The 21,153-nt window shown below is 51.3% G+C and overlaps 1 protein-coding gene across 1 annotated transcript in view; it reads right to left on the bottom strand.

Annotated features, from left to right (window-relative positions):
- Window positions 1–2,440: 2,440 nt before the first annotated feature.
- The window catches only part of GTF2IRD1 (GTF2I repeat domain containing 1), a 45,555-nt gene continuing 26,842 nt past the window's right edge, over window positions 2,441–21,153 (bottom strand). The window contains exons 16-26 of the mRNA XM_075720291.1: window positions 20,483–20,666; window positions 19,225–19,293; window positions 18,985–19,067; window positions 18,050–18,133; window positions 16,862–17,045; window positions 16,050–16,078; window positions 7,004–7,081; window positions 4,911–5,103; window positions 4,387–4,424; window positions 3,305–3,441; window positions 2,441–2,515 (exon numbers count right to left, since the gene is read on the bottom strand). Coding sequence (XP_075576406.1) covers window positions 2,441–2,515; window positions 3,305–3,441; window positions 4,387–4,424; window positions 4,911–5,103; window positions 7,004–7,081; window positions 16,050–16,078; window positions 16,862–17,045; window positions 18,050–18,133; window positions 18,985–19,067; window positions 19,225–19,293; window positions 20,483–20,666 — 1,154 coding nt within the window. The remainder of the gene's footprint in view (window positions 2,516–3,304; window positions 3,442–4,386; window positions 4,425–4,910; window positions 5,104–7,003; window positions 7,082–16,049; window positions 16,079–16,861; window positions 17,046–18,049; window positions 18,134–18,984; window positions 19,068–19,224; window positions 19,294–20,482; window positions 20,667–21,153) is intronic.

The following is a 21,153-nucleotide window of genomic DNA, read 5'->3' as shown; positions in this document are numbered from 1 at the left end:
GCGGAGCTTCCCAGCCAAGCAGATGGGGCAGGGCACGAGCTGCCCGTCGGTGAGCGGGGTTGGGGGCACACGGAGCTCCAACTAATGGATCAAGAAACTTAGGGAAGACAGCCTGAGCCCAGAGCTTTGGCTCAGCCGTGCCGTAGCAGCACAGCCAGCCTTCCCCTGCCCTGCCCCTAACCAGGCTCCGAGCTGGGGACCCGGCTGGGGGAGAGGGAAGAGGCAGGGCAGGGAAACAGCCCTACGCTGCCTCCTTGCTCAGCTCCCATTCCCCCCAACATTTACAGCCTTTACGATTGCATTTGGCTTTCTGAACTAAATCATTAATCCCCAGCGTAGCTCCCATGCCCCGATTTAACTCCACTGCCTGCATGCACCCCTGCCTTTCAGCGGCAGTAATTAGGGCCCCGTGCAGGGTGCAGCGCTCCAGACCTACACCCTGCCAGCAGCCTTCCCTCTGCTGCCAGCGCGTTTGCGGGATGCTGGGACCGGCAGCAGACCTGGGGCAGCCTCAAACATCTCCAGTCATTACCAAACTGCACCGCTGCCTTTGGTGCTATGGCATCAGACCTTTTTTTTTTAATGGCAAAAAAAAGAAAAGTCAAAATATAATGAGTGTGCCCTCTGAGGAGACACCTACTCAGTGGGGTTTGATCTGTGAATAAGCTCCTTCTAGTCATTTTGGAAGAGAAAATTGTATTTTTACCTCAGAATCATGTTTCTTTGTTTCCTAATTGGAGATGCCACAGGTTTCAGCATCAGGCAGAAACATGAAAGACTTCAGATTTTGATGCCAACCGCTCAGATGTCAAATTGTATTTCTAATTGGGGTCACTGATACAGATCTTTGCCCTTCTTTTGGCTGCCGCCTTTGTGCCGTCTGCTGCACTTGTTTGGGCTTTTATTATCTCGTGATCATTTGCATCTAACTGCACAGCACATGCAAGTCCACAGCCAGGAAATAAAACTGCAGCTGCCTTGAAACACTGCTACCCACCATCAAATCCCCCCAGTGGCCTGAAAAGACCGGGATTCGAGCAGACCAAAACCCCATAAAACAAATAAAGCAGCACATTACACTCGGCAAAGCTGTCACGAGCGACTTCGATCCTGCATCTACTACTGTCCACCCTCCAGCGGACCATGGCCAGTGCTTTTGGGGCAGGTTTGCTCTGTGAAAAGGCTGTGACCCATCCTGCAGCTTGGAGGGACGCCCAGCTGTGGTCACCTCACAGTGATGGCGCACATTGCTGCTTGGGACGACACCAAGCCACAAGCCCCAGGGCATCTTGCTTCACTGGGGGTTTGTGCTGGGCTTCATTTACTTACACACAAGCCTGGATATTTCTTCTTGTTGGCTTCTTATGCTACCCTCATGCTGGCATTAGCTCCCGCCACATCTCACCCGTGCACGGCTCTCGGCGGACACAAAGCACAAATTAAATACATGCAGTGGTCAGCAATAGTGGTTGGTGCCATTAGCTTCTGCTGCCAAACTCTACAAGTGGAATGGAAGTAAGATTGCAGGAATTTCAAATAACATCCCTCAATTTACTGGGTTGCTTCTTACATGAGGCGAAGCGGCTCAGGGCACGCAGAGGAGCCCAGGGGCTCCCCTGGATGCTCTCAGCAATGACACTTGCAGCTCTTGGTCCACTGTTATGGAACCAGTGGAGCATCAGTGGGATCAGCCCATACTTACGGTGGGACCTTCTTCCCCCGTTAAGGCATTAAAACCTCTTAGAAAATCATGAATAGTGAAGAACTTTACTGGATGAAAATCTTTTTTCTGGTTCAGAAGCTGGTTAAACACAGACAACTGAAATTGCTTCTGTGCCTTTCCAAGTCTGGGGTGGTAGGAGGCCAGACACGAGGGGGCTTGGGGGGATCTCGCTCCCTGGGGGGCCTGAAACCTCCTTCCTGTTTAATCCAAACCTGCTTCTGCTCCAGAGCCAACAGGACTCGTGGGAGCAGGTCTCTGGTGCTCATAAGGGCTGGTTCCCTTGTCTGTCGCCGCTGCAGTTTGGTACCACTCCTCCTGGAGCTCTGTAAGTAAATTTTTACACCTTTGATCTGAATTGAAGACATCAGTGGCAAATGAAGCATCAAAACGTGTCAAACCTCTTGGTTTCAAGCACTGGTGCCACTAAGGATTTTATTGAGCAGCCAAAGCACAACAAGGTCTGTCCAGGGGTGCCCTCCTGCACTTACTCTTACCTATAAATGCTATTTATCAATAATATATATAATAAAATAAGTACTTTTAAGAGCAAGGCAACACTTTTTATTTTTATTTAAAAAGGCCTTGATGGCAGGAATATAGTGTAAAAATCATTGGAAAAACTAAAAGGCATTGATACATATTGGAATATACACTTTTTACATAAATTACATTTATTTATTTATTCTTTCATTTGAGGTTCTTATTCGGTATTGAGGTCTAATAGTTAATAGGTCCTGGGATCTGGACGTTTAGACCACCATAGTCTAACATGTACATGTTCATGGGCCATTGCTGAAAGAGAGGGAGAGAAAAAGAAGGCAAAAGTCTCTGTTAGGACACAACACAAAACCATGCATACATCAAATCTCTGACATGTTCCGACATGGGCTGTTGCTCCCACTTTCCAAATAAGATAAAAGAACCAACCCCAAACCAAAACACCATTGGCAAACCTGACAAAAAAAACCCTTCTAAGTTTATACTTCTCTTGCCTTTTATTTTTTTATTTTTTAAAAAGCATTTGGTATCATCCACAACCGAAGCCAAGCCCTGAGGGAGAGCAGTTGGATGCATCTCCCCGATTTTCTTTCCTATTTTCACAGTTTGGATGCACGCTGGAGCTCTGCATCGCTCCTGGGATGGAGCTGAAGAAACACTCCCGGCGCAGCTCAGACCACGGGGGAACCGCCAGGTCCTGCTGAGAGGTGCTATGGGGCCGAGGCGCCGCCGCCAGCACCCAGGTTTTAACCCAGTGGGGTCGGGGGATTTGCTCAGGCTGGTCTCATGTGTGGCTCCCGCTAACACTACGCGCTGAGCATCCCTCCGAGGATTGGTGCGGGAGAGCCTCAAGGGGCAGTGGGCGCTTCGCTCCGCTGACCCCCCGCCCCAGACAAACCCGGCAGGAGAAGGCAGCCCCAAAGCTGCGTCCCCTCCTTCGCCAAACGTGCTTGTGCCATTTTATGTCACACTTTACAGTGTTTGTCAGGCAGAGGGAGGTGGTGACGGTTCGAGGAGAGCAGAGCGCAGCATCCTGAAGCAGCCAGGTAGGCAGTAACCCCCCTAATATTTGGAAGGCTTTACCACAAGTGAGATCTGATTTGTTGATGATGTAGACTCCATATTGGAAGAGGAGGAAGAGGAAGATGAGGAAGAGGAAGATACCGAGTTCCCTTCAGAGATCCTCTTCCGCTTCCGTTTGGGAACGCTGGTGTCTTTCTCTGCAGGGAGAGAGGGAAGGCATGAGGTGTCCAAGCTCTGTGAGCAGCCCCTAAATGTGGGTACCCATCCCGCCGCTCCGACCTTGCCTCCCACTGAGCGTCCCCCTGATCCGCTGTGCCACCGTTGGTGACACAGGCTTGGCCTCCATGACCTGGCACAGAGCTGCCAGCTTTCCTCAGGCACTGGCGGAGAAAATCCCCAAAATAAGCAAATCCCAAACTCCAGCACTTACAGAGCCCAACATCGCACAGACTTGTGTCCGTGCTGGATGCTTTGGGGCCATGAAGGTGCCAGCTCTGTAGACGATATGCCAATATATACCTGCATATGTGATATACCCTTATATATCTACATATATAAAGTTTCTCTTGCATCTCTTTTTACATCACATTGCAGCATGCTCTTGCTTGGCAGATCTCCCTTCTCTACCTAGCCACCTATTTTCGTAAAACTAATATGATCCTAATTATCTCTGGGGCTGCTAATTCTGACACATTTGATTAAAACTGGCTGAGAGTTATCAGGGAGGATGGGACAGGGGGAGAAACGTATTCCCAGCAATCACAGAAACTTTGTTTCCTTAGAAGCTCAACTACTAAATGACGGCTCAAATTAAGGCCTTTAACCAGTGAATAAATTGCTCATGGTGAGTAAATTGCTAATGGGAAAGGTATAATCAAATCCTCCAGAATACGCTGAAAGTTTGAGTCTAACAGCCCAGTCTCTCCCCAGCTCATGGAAGTGCAATCGTCTTAAGTTGATGGTTTGGTCCTGAACAGATGCTGAGCCTAACTTTTCTTCTTCCAGGTAGTATCTTCTCCCAAGCCTCCCCTGGGGGTGTGGGAGGTTCAAATGCCTCCCCGTGACCCCCACCCGTTTTGCCCATATATTCTCTCTGCCACAGGGCAGGTAAAGCCACGGTTATTTCTTAGCCCTCCGCTTACCTGTTTGTTTGGCCTCAGTGCAGATTTCAGCAAACGGCCTGCGTAAGAGACAAGCAGGGTCAGAGCAGGTGGACCCCGCTGTTTGTCCCCTACACACCTGCTTGCGCTGGGACGCAGCCCAGAGCCCGACCCCGAGCTGCCTCCTCCCTGCGTGGGGAAGGGACGTGGAGCCTCCCCACCGCTCCCCAGAAGGAAGCAACCCAAAATAACTCAGCTGGGCCTCTGAGCCATCCCGCTATCTGCCCCTGTGCCATGCCCCTTCCCAGCATCATCATCTCAAACTGCACAAGGAAGAGGGGATAAACAGGCCCCACTGATGCTTCACTGTGCCCACCCGTGGCTGCGCACATCCCTGCGGCGCAGGACAGCGGGTGCTGGGAATGGAGCAGGTCCTCCGCGGGTACGCGGTGGCATGGCCCCGCGCCGGTGGCCCCGGAGTGGCTTACCCCGCTTCTGGCTGGAGAAGCAAGGGCAACACTTAATGAACAGAAAAATTCCCCAGTTGCAGAGCTGGAGGAACTTACTGGAGCTGGTTTATAATCACCATCCGAATGCTCTCTCGAGCCTTCAGGATCTTCTCCAGCCGATGGATGTCGTAGGTATTGGGGTTTCTGAAAGGGATATCATCCGGCAGCCCAGTAACCTCCACGGCGTCAGGACTGTCCCTGATGAGTTTATAGGGCACCATGACGGGCCGGTTCAAGCCCAGAGCCTCTCCTGTAACGGCAGAGCAGAGGACAATGCACCAGCTTTACCCCACAGGGCTCCAGATCCAACCAACCAAGGGACCAAGAGCCCTGGGAGGGCTTTGGGAAGCCACGGCTGCCGTGATGCCCAACCTTTGCTGCAGCCACGTCCCAGCCAGCCATTTCACATCTGCCTGCCCAATTTATTGCCTGCTCCATTAGTCTCCATTTAGGATCCTGCCAGGAGCCTCAGGTGAGGGCTGTTTTACAGCGCCAGCACTTGCATACCCACCTCTGCTCTGTGCAGAGCACACCCATTGCCACGCTGGGCCAGCCTGTGGCTGGGCCAGCAGCAGCAGCATGGGAGACAGCCTAGGAGAGAGGGCAATTGGGAGAGATTTGTCCATCTCCTCTTGCCTCCGGCTGTCAGCACGTTTTGGGGTCAGTGGGGTGGAGATCACATCCAGTGTGCTGCATTCAACAGCCCCAAGAGACCTGTGCTGCAGGAATTGCACTTGCCCATTTTTTGCACCACTTTATCCCTTTGGCCTCCACAATATCCTATGGTTGTGGAATACCACAATTTAATTCCTTGCTGCATTAAAAGTACGTACTTCTGCGTGATGTAAACCCGCTGCCCATCTCTCTGGGTACCCTTTAGTTCCTGCACTGTGAGGAGCAGCGAACATCCCTCTCCTGTACTGGTCCTGACTGCAAAAGCCTGCTCTCGCCTTGCGTCAATGCAACCCCCAAACCTGAAGGTGTGAGCTGCTGCTCAGCCACATTCCTGGCTTTCCTTGCAGGGATTTCATCCCTAGTGCCCACCTGGCATCTTGTGCTCCATAAACTGTGCCTGGACCATGGGAACGCAGGGATCTGCTGTGGGCTCAGTCCCCACATGGGGCGAATGCTGCTGAGCTGGGGTGGATGGGGATGCTCAGAACACGGGCACCAGCCTCCGTGGGGCAAATCTGCCCCCAAAGTGGCACACAGCCCATGCTGCGAGCAGCACCCCAAAATGAACAGGGTTTGCGGGAAGGGTGAGCAGCCTTGACATGGAGAGACGTGAGAAAGGAGGGGAATGACATTCCCCACTGCTTTGCTATCATTTTGGCTATTTTCCTTCTCCTTCAGGCAGTTATTCTGGGGAGAGAGGCGACACACTGTACCAAATAGTGGGGTGCCACCGAGGCGCTGTGGCCCAGCTGTGCAGCCCTGGGGTCTCACAGGTTGAGAAATAACTGCCTGGCACTTACAAAAGTCATGCCCAAACGGGGACAGCCACGAGCAGCGGCAGCCCGCACCCGCGGGGCTGAGAGGGTGACACCATCCTGCGGCTGGCTCCTATGCTCCCCCCACCCGGCTGCTATTCCTGCTGCGCCTTTTCCCAACGATGGGCGGAAGCAGGGGGTGCTAGGCAGCACAAGGAGCCTGCGAACAGCATTTTCAAATCTTCTTCAGCCTCCTGACCTCCTTTTCCGCCAGCTTCCTCCAGCGAGCTTTTCCCCAGCCGTGTCTCATGTTGGGCTGCGGCTCCAGCCTTGCTCCCAGCCCAGCAGGCTGGTGCAGGGCAGGCATGCTCAGTGCACGCACCGTGGCTCACACTGGCTCGGGACATGCTAAAAACACATCAAAGGCTGATACCAGACTGAACAAATCCTGCTCCTCAGCTGCTTTTTTTTCCCATCCTCCCTCCCCTCGCCAAGGAGGAACTGTCAACAAGAAGGTCACAGTCCCACCTGCCGGGAGCGAGACACGGGAACGTCCCCGGGGACGGGCTGTAACGTGAAGCAGTGGGATGAAACCTGTGCTGCAGCAGGCTGCCGTGTGCTCGGCCTATAAATAGAGGCCTTCGGTCAAATTAATTTTAACTATGGCTGCTGTCAGCAAAAACAAACCTGCTTGGCGATGCGTTCAGGCAGAAGACTCACCGTATTTTTCATTGAAAAGCTCTTTCACTTGCTCTCGGAGAATCACCTTCTCTCCAAGCCTGTTGGCATCGTCCTCATCTGTAAAGCAAAAAACGACAGGGAATAAAACACCCCGTTTCTTTCTGAGTCCCTGGAAAACCCATCCCACTGTCACAAGACACAACCATGTCTCTGTCCCTCTGCCCCAGGGCGGCGTGGGGACACCTTGGAGGCAGCTGCTCTGTGTTGCACCTTGCGTCGCCTTTTAGAGTCGTGCAAAGTAGCTATAAAATGCTGCCAAATCTACATTTGCCATGCGCTGCCACGGCTGAGAGCATTTTACATCCACTTTGCAGTGCTGTAAATGACTGCAAAATACGCAAAGCAATGGAGACTCAGGCCCTCAGTGCCACGAATGCTCCCACAAGTGATATCAAGGAATGAGATAGCACTTTTATAGCTAAGCTCCTAAGTACAGTATTGTTTTATAATATGCCATATAATCAGCTTGGCTTTACTAGCTTTTTTAATTATCTTCATCATGCCAAACAGTTTCTCCTCCGTTCTCTCATTTCAAATGGCGTGCCTTTGTCAGTAGATTTTTCCCCCAGCTATTCAGCATCCTCAGGGGGCTCTAGGAAAAGCAGCTGGGGTCAGTACTGGCCCCCTTTGATGCTTTTTCACCTCACAGGTATAAAGCACCAAGTGAACCTTATCCGCCTCTTGCTGGAGTCACCCCTCCAGCCCTAAGCCAGCCAGGGTGTGAGACCCCTCGGGGTCTCATCCCAGAGAGGAGACATCAGCACCATCGGCCTTGCCTCACCCAAGGCAGGCGTTTTCACCCAGGCTGGCACGCCACGGAGTGGAAATCCACGATGGTTATTTAAAACATCAAGGTGAGCGCTGCAAACCTCAGCATGAGGGACCCAAGCATCCTCTGCCCCCTGTCTGCAGCTATTTAATTTGATTTTGAGCAATCACATGATTTTGATTCTGATTTTGAGCAATCGCATGATTTTGATTCTGATTTTGAGCAATCGCATGATTTTGATTTTGGTTTTAAGCAATCACATGGTTTGCAATTCTGTTTTAAACACAAGCTGAAAACCTGACGCAAGTCCCTGCCTCCCTGCACAGGGCCCCAGAGCGCGGTGCTCAGCCACCCCCAGCAGAAATCACACGCCTCGGCCACCCTGCTGCTCCTGGAGACAAGCTGGCACGCTTAAATCTCCACACCCTGCTACTGCAGGGTACAGCCTCAAAAAAGCCTCTTCTCCACCTGGAAAACAACAGTTGTGTCTGGATATAATGGAAAAAAAAAATGGAGAAGTTTCTGCGACAGAACCTCAGGGCCAAGTTGTGCTTCAAATCCAGAAATGGCAACAAAGCAGCTTGAAAGGGATGGAGCAAAAATAAATAAAATAGAAGAAAATCAAGTAAGTGTCGCCAAGGAGCTCTGATTTCAAGAACCAAGACCTTGCCGTGCGGTGCCGCTCCCGAGGCCAAGGCACGCCAGCGGGGGAAAACCCTGCGGGCTCCCTCTGTGACTTCCTTGTCATTGATGCTCAGTTTCTGGGCTGTATATACACACCCGTATGGATGTGTAGATGGTAGCAGACAAAGAAACACCAAAATAAAGTGTTTTCGCTTGTTTAATTCTCTGGGACTGAAAAACACAGCAGCTCTTTCCTTTCCGCTCATGCCCCGAGCAACCCGAGTGCAAGAAATAAGATCCCAAGGCGGTTCTCTTCCACCTTGCAGTGGGCAGGACTCCCAAATTCCCATCCAAGGACACAAACAAATGCCATGAAAAACCTGGAACTGAGCATGCATAACAGAGAAGCCAGAGAGGAGGCTCCGGCCGGTGGCGCCACTTCCCAGGGACCTGCCCCTCTGCCCCCAGGCGGCTCCGGGCAAGAGGGATCTCCGTCTACCTTTAACTCTGTCTGTTTGGGTTTGGGAAATAATCAACTCAAGGAAGCCACTGGCACCCCTGGGATGTGCTGAGTCCTTCCCATAAAGCAGGATTATGCATGCTGCTGCCTTTAGCTCTGTGTTATCCATTTTTTTTTTTAATTCAAAAAAAGTAGCCAGTCGATTGACTAATTTTTTTCCCAATCCTACTTGCCTGAAGTGAGGAGCCCTGCACTTCATAGGCAGTTACGTACAAGAGGTCACATTTTTAAAGCACCATTTGCTCTTTTTCAATAGGACTGGTCAGACCTCGACATTTCTTTTAGAAACACCAAGTCATATTTAGTAGTTATTAAAAATGGGGTTTAGGTGTCTGCTGTTGGTCAACAGGATCCAAAACACAGCCTATTCTTCTAGTGGCTTTAAAAAACCCCAACAAAACCAAATGCAAGGTATCCCACAGATAAATAACGGGTTTGTCTATGTTCACAATGCTGTGTGCAGAGCCCTGATCTCGGTGGTGAAGCCGTGGCTCAGCCAGGCAGGGTACCCGGCAGAGCCCTCCTGCTCCCCGTGCTGCTGCCGGCATCCCGGGGTGCAGCTCTGGGCGACGTACGTCCTCCACCCGGCCACGACGCTTGGCGTAACAACCTCCCATTATCCGACCCCCCCGGCGTGAAGCCTGTTTCATCAGGGAAACAGCCACTGCGCAACACATCCCACCGGGAAAGCGGCTCATGTCCCTTCTTCGGGCAATCCCAGTCATGTCAAAGAAACACCCAGCTGGGGTAGGCTGCTTACAGCGGTCAGGATCTGGCCCCGAACCTTAAGAGGATAAATACACACCCTTCCAGCTTCAATGGGTGCAATTCCGTTACACCCCTGTGTACATCCAGAATAAACCCGCTGACTTTACTGAGGCTATTCCACAGTAACTCAGGTTTAAGTACAGTTCGAATTAGCTCAACATATGCGTGTTTTCAAAGTGGAGCTATAAACTTGCGGGAGCAGGCAATTAACATCTAGACACGTGGCCAGAATCCCAGCTGATGGGACTAAAGCTGGATCTGCCGGAGATGCACCGTGCCCTACTGCAGATACAGCCAGGCAAACTTTTCTTTACTCCTGTAAATTAGTATATATGTTAAATCCCCGGAGCCTACATGACTGCACACCAGCTCTGGCCCAGAGTATGTGTTAAAGCAACGCAAAAAAACCCCAACCCAAATCTGTGCAAAAGCTTCTTATGAATGGCAAGTGGATTTCTTAACAAATTAATTGCTCGGACACATGGATGAGCTGAGGATAACGTGGCAAGTCAGTCTGTCTGGAGCAGAACTGGCACCGATGCCCAGGGACTGCAGCAACGGTGCTTAGAAATGCGAGAGGATTAATAACAACAATAATATAGTTAAACACATCCTGCATCATTCAGTTCTTGGTATCACAGGGAAACAGAGCAGAGAGGGGAAAAAAAAATACCTGAAATTTGGGGGTTTAAGACATATTCGTTCTTATATTAAAACGCAAGTGCATTTCTTGTCTGCTACCATCTACGATGCATCAACTGAGCTACGTACCATTCAAGGCAGCGTAGGCTTTTTCCAATGATGTTATCCGTCTAGGGGCTACAGCACAAGTTAAAAGAAGACACAAAAAAAAAAAAAGAGAGAGAGAGAGAAAGAAAAAGAGAGCCATGAGTGCTGCAGCTTGGTTTCTTGGTCACAAACAAAAGCAAAACCCAGGATGACAATGTCCCTAGCAGCTTAAAATTCCTCTGGTCCCCAGGCCCCTTGGCACCAGAGATGCTTTCGGTAGTTAAATAACTGCCCGGTGAGCTGGGCAGGTGGGCTGGGCTCTCCACCGTGCACCAGGGACCCATTTTGGGATGTGCTTGAGCCCACGAGCATCCCCTGAGCTATGCCATGCTCCTGAGCAGCTCAAGATCCACACGTGCCCAGGGATGCATGGCCAAATTGCAGCATTTACGGCACGTGCCAAAGCAGCAGCAGTTGTGCTGTGTGGTCATGCCGGAGGAGAAAAAAAAATATCTGAGGTTAAAGCAGATGAAAAGCAAACAGGGAAACTGTGTCAGTTCTGCAGCAACAGGGGTGGGGGAACAGGAGAAAAAGGGATCCCTAAGGAGACGCTGGCGCTCGCCACTGACTCCGAAGTGACGAGCGATATCAAAAATAAATTAATTTCCTGGGGAAAAGCAGCAGCGATGGGGCTAGGGCCAGGATTTGCATGATGGGCAAAAGGAGGAATGAAGTGGCTCATCACACTGAAGCTGGCAGCCGTGGGGAGAGCCAGCGGGGAAGCCGGGGGCTGCGGGTCGTGGCACCAGGGAGGCTCTTGCTGCCAAATTGCAGCACGCGGGCACTGGCAAACTGGAGGGGATGGGGGAGAGAGCAGGGATGTGTGTCTGAATTTGTTGAGCAGAGATACGAGCAATCTGAAGTAGCTCAAAATACGCATCAAACATTTCAAGCAGGCTCAGGAAAGCAGCCATTGCAGCACTCAGGAGACAAGAGCTCTGCCGCTGCCTCTGGCCCAGCCGTCTGCACAGGGAGGGTGCTTCGGTTCAGCAGCACCACAGGAACAGAAATCGCAGGTTTTGCACAGGGCAGCTGCAGGCACCAACGTTTCGGTGCAGGCCGCAGTGAGCCAGGGTGCTGAGGCGGACCCTGCACCGCCTGGGATGCAGGCGGACAAATCCTGCTGCAAGCGGCTGGCGGCTGCGGCAGCACCGCTCGCTGCCACGCAGCAGGAGCCAGCTGGAAAATAAGTGATGCTGCCCATCGCCTGGTCCCCCAAATTGCTGGGTGAGACCCTGCCTGTGTCGACACCCTGTGGGTAGCACCCACTGCGCAAAATGTTTAGGCAAATACACAATGCGAAGGGGGAGAGATGCAGATGGCTCACGCTGGTGCTAGGAAAGCCAAGCTAGAGGCCAAGCCAAGAGGGAACAAGGTCCTGGCATAGGTTCCATCAAGGAGGAATGCGGGCAGGAGCACGGGCAGGAGCGCAGGCAGGCTGCAGGCAGGCAGTGAGGAAGAGAAGCATACAGCAGCATCTTTCCAGTATGAATCAGAAACGGTTTCGGAAGGGCAGCATGGCATTTCATTTGGTTGGCGGCAACTCAAAGGCATTTTTAGTGTTTCAGGTGAAGATTTTAAGGCGCTGTTATGAAATCACACTGATTAAGAACGATAATTAAAATTTCTTGTCCTGGTAACCCACATGTGCGGCTCAGCCTTAACCACAGGAGGCATCACATCAGGCTGACAGCTGCTGCGCTGCGTGGTATGGAGCGCATCCCTAAGTACCAGACCACGGCCAGGATGGAGCGGCACCCATCTCGATGCACACCCTGAAAAAAGGCGGTTTTGGGGTCTCTGAAGGACATGTCAGGATATGAGGCTGGTGGGGAGCCGGAGGGAGGCAAGAGCAAAGCAAACACGAGGGCTGGGATGAGCTGGGCGACGGTGCGGCCTTCCCGTTGGCGCGAGGGTGCCACACACACAGGTGAAAGGGAAAAGGAGACAAGAAATAGGCAAAGAAAAAGGTGATCGGAATTGCAGAGGTGCTTGAAAACACGCTTTGAAGCTCCACAGCGACTCACACTACCTGCTTGATTTTACACCTTCAGACTAAAAACACTAACCAGCTGAACGCTAAAAAATAATTCACCCTGGATAACAGGAAGGAGGATCAGAAGGCAAAATAACCTGGCTGCTCCCTCAGTGGCTAAATGTCAGGGCTGGGGGGCTGAAGGGAGAGGGGCATGGACCTCGAAAAGCAACCTGGTGATGGAGCAAGATGTGCTCAGCTCTCATCACTGCCCCATCAAGTCTTTTCCTCTTTTCTTGCTAGGAGTTTCCAACGCGAGGCACATCTCATCAAAGTCTTGCAGAGGATTGTACTCTCATGATTAAAAAAAAAAAAAATATGAAAAGGATGCCTGGATGTGTGGTTTTTTTAATTAAAGAACACTGCCTGCCCTACTTTATTAATTGGAGTATGGGAAATAATCTATCAGGGCGGTAGAGAGTTTGGGGAATAGGACAGATGGAGCTGGTGTACATTTTCAATCAAAGCACATAAAAATTAACATACAGAAAGATTTTTTTTGTGTGTGCTAGATTACTTATGCTTGATATTTTTTTTTTCAAAGGCTCAAATTAAGCCTGTTTTGTATCTCTGTGCCTCAGGAAAAGAAGAAAAGAAATGGTAAGTGCTGTGTTTATAGCGCTGGAGTTTCACCCCTGCTCTCCCACTTCTGTTTTAAAGTCGAGAGATCATTCTGCTTTGAAAAAGGGGTTTTGAAGGTCTTTTTCACAGAGTGGATAGCAGTGGTAGGGAGAAAAAAACCCTGGAAATCTGAAAGAAAATCTCAGGACATCAGGAGAGTTGCGCTCCTAGATTAAAGCCCCCAGGGAGCCACGCGGGTAAAGTGCTGGCAGAGGCACCGGTGACCTTGGGGCCATCGTCCCACCTTCGAAAGGCTGCAAATCCACACTGCAGAAAGGGGTTGCAGCCACTGACCTCCTCTGGACACTGGGGAACACCACTGGCTTTATTTTTCCAAAAACCAGCCTCATTCCCCCCTCCAAAAACACCACCTTCTGCAAACAGCATCCCTGCAGGCACGCACCCCTCAGCCACCTCTGCCCCAGCAGTCTCACCCCTGCCCCGTGACCCATTGCAAGGAGATACCATCTCAACAGAGAAATTAGATAATCTTGGGAGAAAGCATGCTTGGTGCTCAGATTATATGGAAATCCTTTTATCTGCTTCTGTTCCGCTTAAGAAATGGGTGTCCCCCAAAGAGAGAGATAAGGAGGCTGGTCCTCTGCAGTCCTGCTATCTGGGATGCTCTTTGCAATGCAGGAGGTGTACAACTTGTTTAAAGCAAGTTAAACCCTGTAATTTAATCTAAAGGCAACTAAAATCACCCCAAAGTAATTTAAAAAAAAAGTTTATGTTAAATTTCCCTTTTCTGTTAAAATTTATATTTTTCATGTAATTTTTGGCCAAAATGATCCACAAAAACCATAACCTCCCTTATATTTATACAAACATCTCCTGGGCTTTCCAGCTTTTAGATGCCTTTGCAATGCCATCCCGCTTGGGAGTAACTATTGCTTTCATTTTAATGCTCCTCTGCGAAATAAAAGTGATTTTCATTGATTTTGTTTTAACGCCAAGCACGCAATTCTGCTGCTGCTCTTCATTTTACATGGCAGGACTTTACTACACAAGATTGAGGTAAAAAGAACACTCTTAAATTTAAATTTTTAATGATCCATGGCTAGTTGGAAATCATTAATTTTGTTAAGGCAGATGAAAAGCGATCAAAGCCAAGGCAGCGAGTGTACCACTGTGTTGCCACCATCCACTTTGGTGTAATGGGGTGGAAAAGCAGATGAGAGGTTAATTGCTGTCAACGGGGATTTTTTGGGGGCAAAATACAAACAGCCTTTTTCTCAAGGAGACGTGTCGGTGATAGTCTGACTACTAGAAAATAATTGTAAGTCCTGGACTTGTCTCCAAAGATTTAGCAAATATATGAAATAGTCTATAACAAATTGAGATGTCAAGTAAGAAAAACCCTTCACCTGCGACTGCTCTTATTTAAAACCCCTGTGGGAGGAGAGGGCATGAAGCCCCAAGCCCGGCAGGGATGCCGCGGCCTCCTCCTGAGCCTGCTCGGGTACCACAACGCACAGAATAAAATATGCCTTTGGGTTTGTGCTAGTATGGTCTAGCCTGTGGTGGGAGTGTTCAGCTGGAGAAGGAGGAAAAAAAATGTTGTGCATCGAAAAGAAAATCAATTTCCTCTACATCTCTATCTATCAGGCTGTGTTTCCAAGCCAGCTGGCAGGTTGAAGTATTTGCCTTCTGATGTGCTCCTTTGTTAATGGTGTGATTTGTGTCAGATCAGCGTCTCTTAAACGTAATTATACCGATTACGGCGGAGGAACGGGAAGACAAGATGTGGCTGGAGGAGCGGATACATTCTCAGCTCACTCCGGCGTTACAGCCATGTAATTACATGGAAAAACAGTTCTGCAAAACTTGCATTTCACTGAGGACTCGTTTAAGGTCCAGCTGATGCAAGCCGGCACCTTGCTGCTTAGGACCAAAAGATAGGAAGTCTAAACCTGAAGTCCGTGGAGGTCTCAGGGGGCCTCCCCATCCACTTGGCTGGGCCATACACAGGGATGCAGTGGGTCGACACTTGGACCATGCCCTGGATTGAATTTCTCAGACAGCTCGCCTTTTGTTAGAGTCCTCTTGGGTGTCTAACACCTTTTTGCTGTACCCAATAAGGGCACATAAATGTTTTCCTCTCTGTCATATTTGTCTTCCCTAAATTGTGCCATCCCCATGGAGGCTGGCCAAGGAAATGGGAAGCCATCAATAAAGATGACAACATTTTTTGCATCCATCTGTGCTCTTCCAACAGTTGTAATTACAGACATTTAAAATCAAGACAGGTTTTTACCCACATTTCTGACGGCAGCTCTCTTTGCTGGGCAGCCTAGAAGCGAGAGACAGAGCTACCACAGCAATGCACGGGGAAGGACACGGCTCCAGGACAGTGATTTCTGCAGCTGGGTACGGAGTTCACCCGGGACACCCCATCCTCCCCTCTCTCACATCTCCCCCAGTGTTTCCACACATGGGATGCCCACAAGCTGGCAACGGCTTTCACTGCCACGCTGCTGCAGCCTGATGTGGACCCTGTGGTTAATCACCCCCTTCCCACGACCCTTCCTCGCCACTCAACCTGCCAGCTCATTACAATGCATATTTATTTTAAGAAAATGCTTAAGAAAGTGGGTGCTTTCCTAAATACAGAACGCAGATCCCTGCCCTAGATTAGCTCTTGAAAAATACTGTCATTTCAAGGCAACAGTGGCAGTACCAATGGGTGCTGCTGAGGCCAGCTGTCTCGGTCAGGGGAACTTCGGCAAATGCACCAAACAACAACAAAACCGAAGTGGGAAGCCCAGGAAAGTGAAGTCAGGGGCAACCTTCCTCCAGCTGATAAAATTATCACATGCCATCCACAGCTTACAACTCCCTGGCCACCACTAAACACTTGGCCAATGCATTGCTTAGGCAAAAAGGCATCATCTCTTACCAGGTTTGGGGATGAGTCCTTGAAAAGGCCTGTAAAAAAAGAAGGAAAAAAGGAGATTTAAAATGAAGTACCACCAGGAAGCCAACACGCCTGGCCTGAGCATCCTCCCGCGGCCCAGGGAGGGTTAGGGGTCAGCCTGTCCTTCGCACACTGTGCCACGACTCGTGTGGGACCAGCAGGAGCTCTGCAGGGACGGGGCCCTTGCGGTCCCCAGGGACGCATGCCCTGCTTGGGGCAGCATGCACCACGTCAGCAAGAAGACAGGCAGCGTGGCCCGGTGAGATGGTGGTAGAGCCATGCTTGCAGCCTGCTTTTCCCAGTCTCACCTTACAGTGATAAAGTGCCTCTCCCCTCCTGCTTGTGTCCATCCCCTGTGGCTGCAAAACCCGCAGGACGCCCTTGCAAACGGCCACTGCCCAACGCCTCTCCAAGTACTGCAGGACCCCGAGCACTGCCTTTCACCAGCAATAAACCAAGCAACGTTCCTCCTATCTCAAGACTCCTAGAAAAGGAGCTGGGATTTCTCTGCCTACACAACCATCGCACCAAGCACCATTTTCTCCTGCCAGTGCCTTCCCCACTGCCTCCCCAGGCAGCAGACAGGAGGAAAGAGCAGGAGTCTCTATTTTATGGTCCCCTCCTTTCTGTCAAACCGTTAGCTGCCACCTTAATAGCTGTCTTGGGGGCTGGAGGCATTTATAGTATTTACAGCCCTACTCTGATGGGGCTGGCAGAGCTGGGGGTGCATTTAGGTTGGCTCCCTCCTCTCCCCCTCCTGCTTGGTGGGGTGGCTGACACTTCTTGCCATGTACCTCGTCACGGTGAACTTGATTTTATCGGCAACGGCCAATATCCTCTCCAGGTTCTGCGAGCCAAAGGTGCACGGCTTCCTGAAGGGGATCCCGGGGGGCAGCCCCTCTATAATCACTGACCCTGGATTGCTCTTGATCCGCTTGTATGGCACTTGCACGGGGTATTTAATTCCCAAGGCCTCACCTGGGAGAGAAGCGAGCAGTAAGTGAGCGGGACACCAGGGATGCAATTTCTACTGTCACTCTGGCTCCATCCCTGGACCCGCCAAAGTACGGCACGGCGTGAGCAGGCTGCTCGAGGCACCATGTCAAGTGTTAGATCAAGGACCGACATTTCCAGGCCGCCTCCACGATGGGAGCGGAGTGGTTCCAAGGCAGCTGCGAGCATGCAGCAGAGCTGGGGGGGCTGAGGAGAGGCACCGTCCTGTACAATGATGCCCATGCCACGCAGTGGGAGAGATGGAAATCTGCTGCTCTTTGCTTTGGGACATTATTTGGAGATAACTCATAGGCATGTTCCCTCTCTGAAGGTCTGACTGCAGGACTGAGGCTACACATTTCCTTGCAGATAATTGCTCTTGCGGGTACCTAGGAACCTGCACAACTCTTACCACTGCGTAGAAAATTGGTATAACAGCATTTCCCTGCCTTGCTTGATAAAGGACAGATGCTGGGGCAGGCAGGCCAGGGGAGTGCCCTGCAGAGCCCAGGTAGGTGCCCTGGGGACAGGAAGAGCGGCATCTACTTGTCCTTCAACGCTCCTGCGGGTGCTCGCTACAGCCCCTCCTTATTCCCTTCCCAACCTCCCACCACCCCCCATGCTCCCACAGCTCTGCAATTCTCCACTAATTTACAATTGTTGTTCTCCGTGGAGGTGGGGTTAAAAGAAAAAACCCACCAAAACATGGCCAGGAAGGGCAGGCAGCGGGAAGGGCTGCGGCACGCTCCCCATCACAGGCTCCCCCCTGCTGTGTGGCAGCCACCTAGGCAGCAAGCACCTGTAGCAAAGGGCATCAATTCCCAGACCCACCGTTCCCTTCCCAGCCCTCCGAGGTGCCAGCTGCTCAAGGGGGAGGTGAGAGAAAGCACCTGGCAAGGAGGAATCGGGAGGAGAGGGGAGGGATAGGGAGCAAAAAATTAGGAGGGGATAAGGAGGGAATAAAACCCACTCCCACCCTGGTTTCTCACCGTATTTCTTATTGAACAGGTCCTGGACTTGTTCCCGCAGTGTGTTAGCGATGTCTATTCTGGAAAGCCTGGCATCATAATTTTCTGTAAAATAAAGAAACAATTATGGACTTCTGCTGGTAAATTAAAAGGCACTCTGTGACTTTTAAGTAATGCCATTTTCTAATTATAGGAAAGTCCTTATCTTGCAATTAGCTAATCTCTGGAGTGGGCCATTCAAAGTCCTTAAAAATAATCTAAACAGAAATATGTTTTTCCCCCCGCCTGTCTGCTAAGAATAAAAGCCGCATGAAATCGAAGATTCAGTTGTGATAATTACTGGCGTTAAAATAAAACGCACTCCAAAGCCTCTCTGAAAAGCCAAAGCCTTTCAAAAGCCTCCATCCCTCTCTGCAAACCTCTCACGGGCCCCTGCGGCCCAAGGAAAAGGGATGCTCAAACAGGGAAGCACTTGCCCCCCCCAGCCCATGGGCACCTTCGCTCCTTTCCCTGATGGAGCCGCCGTGCCGGCTGCCAGGGCACACCGGACAGGAGTGGTATTTATACAAACATTGCCTAGGTGGAAAAAAACCCAGAAAAGGCAGACTCCGAGGCTTGGAAGACTTAATTATGCATCCTGCAAGGTCAGATGGCGAGATAAGCAAAGGCGATTAATTACGGCACCATCCAGAGCGCTTCGAGCCTCTTCCTTGGACCTATGGGACTGCCCGCCCTGGCTGCGTGTCTTGTCTTGTCTTCTGGTTGTCTGTCCTTCCCATCCTCTCACTCCTCCTCCTCCTCTCCTCTCCTCCCTCCCATCCTTGCCTCGCCTTGCTCCTCTGCCAACCTGCCGAGCCCTGATGCCCCATGGTCGCTCCCTTCCCACATGTTTGCTCTACGCAGCCCCTGCAATGGGACTCTGCTCAAACCTCCCGCAGATGCCTCCAGGCTCTCACCTTGAAAGCCCTGCCTCTTCACAGCATCCTCCAGCAGTGCCTCGCTTGAGTCCCTCTCGCTGGCAGCTGAGGCAGGGGACATAAGAGGAATTAGGATTTGCGGTGCCGCCAAGGGGGACGCACAGGAGTAGGTTTCCAGACAAAAAAATGAGGTGGGGAGGGAAGGCAAGAGACGCGCTGTAGGAAAACGCTCTCACTCCTCTCCTACCTCGTCCTTAACGGCCCGGCTGCCGGGCGTCTCGCAGCCTACCTTTGGCTGCCGGGCTGTCCGACGCCGGCTCCTTTACACCCTCCGCCAGCAGCTCCGGTCTGGAAAACAGCGAGAAGCAGAGGGCACGCAAGTGAGCTCCCTGGCCAGCGACACCCCACTGCTCCAGCATCCCCTAGGACAATGCTCCTACAGCCACAAACCACTAACCGTGTCTGGCTAACACAATCTTAAAGCTCCTGCAATGCAGCAGGGGAACTTTGGAAGTAATTTTCATGCCAACAGACTCTTTAGTGAGCTGATGTGACACTCCTCGGGATGAGATTAAGCTGGCGATGGCTGAGCGGCTTAAATCAGCTGGTACAGACTTTTAGGAGACACGGTCCTGCATGTTTCTCAGGGATGGGAGAAGCCATGCATGGCTCCTTTCAGCACACAATTGGCCCCAAAAATTGTCACTTGGGTATCTAATGCTAAAACCGCACAGTGAGGTGATAGCAGGGCTTGTTATGAGCTGTGCTGAAGCTGCGCTACAGAGAAAGGGGTCTGGGATGGGGGCAGAACCCCCAAAACGTGGTCAGGCTGGCCTGGGAACTGCTGGTCTGATGCCACAAAATCTCTGCACTCCCAACATCTATTTTCTGTTTCAGCCGCCTGTTGAATGTTGGTTGCATCAGCTCTCTCCTCTGCAAGGGAGGTTGAGTCAGCATTTGGGTGAGAAACCCCCCAAAATACATAAAGACATTTTTAAATCCATCTCTGCTGGATCCGTTCCCTCTTTCAGGGCAGTGCTGTTGTGTTACATTGATCGTGGCTTCTCACAGCCCCCCCCAGCTCCTGTGACACCCCCTGCTCCCCAGTGCAATGACAGCATTTTCCCTGATGCCCACAGCATCCTGCTGAGGCACAGATGTGCACATCTGGACCTCGGCTGGAGCTGCTTCCCTAAGAAAATGCTCCAGGGCTCCCAGCCCCATTCCTTACCCCACGCCTGAGCACCCTGAAGGTTAAAGGCTCTGGCTCCTCTCACCCACCCTTGGGTGTTCCCTGCTGCTGTGGCCAAACCTTTGCAAAAGTGTGTTAAAACCCTGAAAGACATCGAGGGAGAGATGACACCACTGCTGCCTCTCACCACCTTGGCTCCAACAAAGCAACAACCCTTGATTACTTCTAATCAAGCAAATTTATTGAAGGTAACCAAGTGATGGATGTTCCCCAGGACCCTGCACAGCAGCAGGAGCTCCAAGCAGGAACATCCTGCCCAAGGGATGGCCGCTCCACCTGCCTTACCTTTTAATGACAAACTGGATGTTGTTGCTCGCTTGCAGGATCTTCTTCAGCTTCGCAATCCCGAAGCAGTTGGGGCGCCGCAGCAGGATGCCCTCTGGCAAGCCCACAACAAACAGGTCCTCAGGATACATCAGGAACTTGGAGTAGGGAACTTTGACCGGCTCTGATATTCCTATGGCTTTCGCTGCATGGGGACCAAATCTCATTAGTTTGCTGGACCTCCACATCGGGTCAAGCAGAAGCAACATGGTATGTCGGTGGGGTCTGGAGAGGTTTTTGGAAAGTTTGTTGTCACTCTGCCTGGTGGGGATGTCCCTGGTGGGGATGTCCCTGATGCTGGCAGACACAAGCCAAGGGACAGAGCCAGGCAGATGCCAGGAGCTGGCTTTTGCATTAGCTGCGCTAACACAGCCTGCCTTTTGGTGGCACACATCAAAGGGGCTTCCTATAAAGGTTGCAAGCATCTCTCCACAAGGCAATGGGACCCCACATCCAGACATCCATGGATGTCCCTCTGCCAGATGAGGAGGGGACAGGGAATGTGCCTGGGGGTATCCTGCCAGCCTGTACAATCTAGGACGGTGAGGGCTCCCTTTGCTTCACTTAATTTTGCCAATAAGCAACCAAACAGCTAGCACCAAGCAGCGCTGTTTGGCCAGAGGTGAAAAACC

The sequence above is a fragment of the Pelecanus crispus genome, chromosome 12, assembly GCF_030463565.1.
Source record: "Pelecanus crispus isolate bPelCri1 chromosome 12, bPelCri1.pri, whole genome shotgun sequence".
NCBI lineage: Eukaryota > Metazoa > Chordata > Aves > Pelecaniformes > Pelecanidae > Pelecanus > Pelecanus crispus.
Note: the sequence above shows the minus strand (reverse complement) of the source record. Positions and strands in the feature narration are given on the sequence as shown.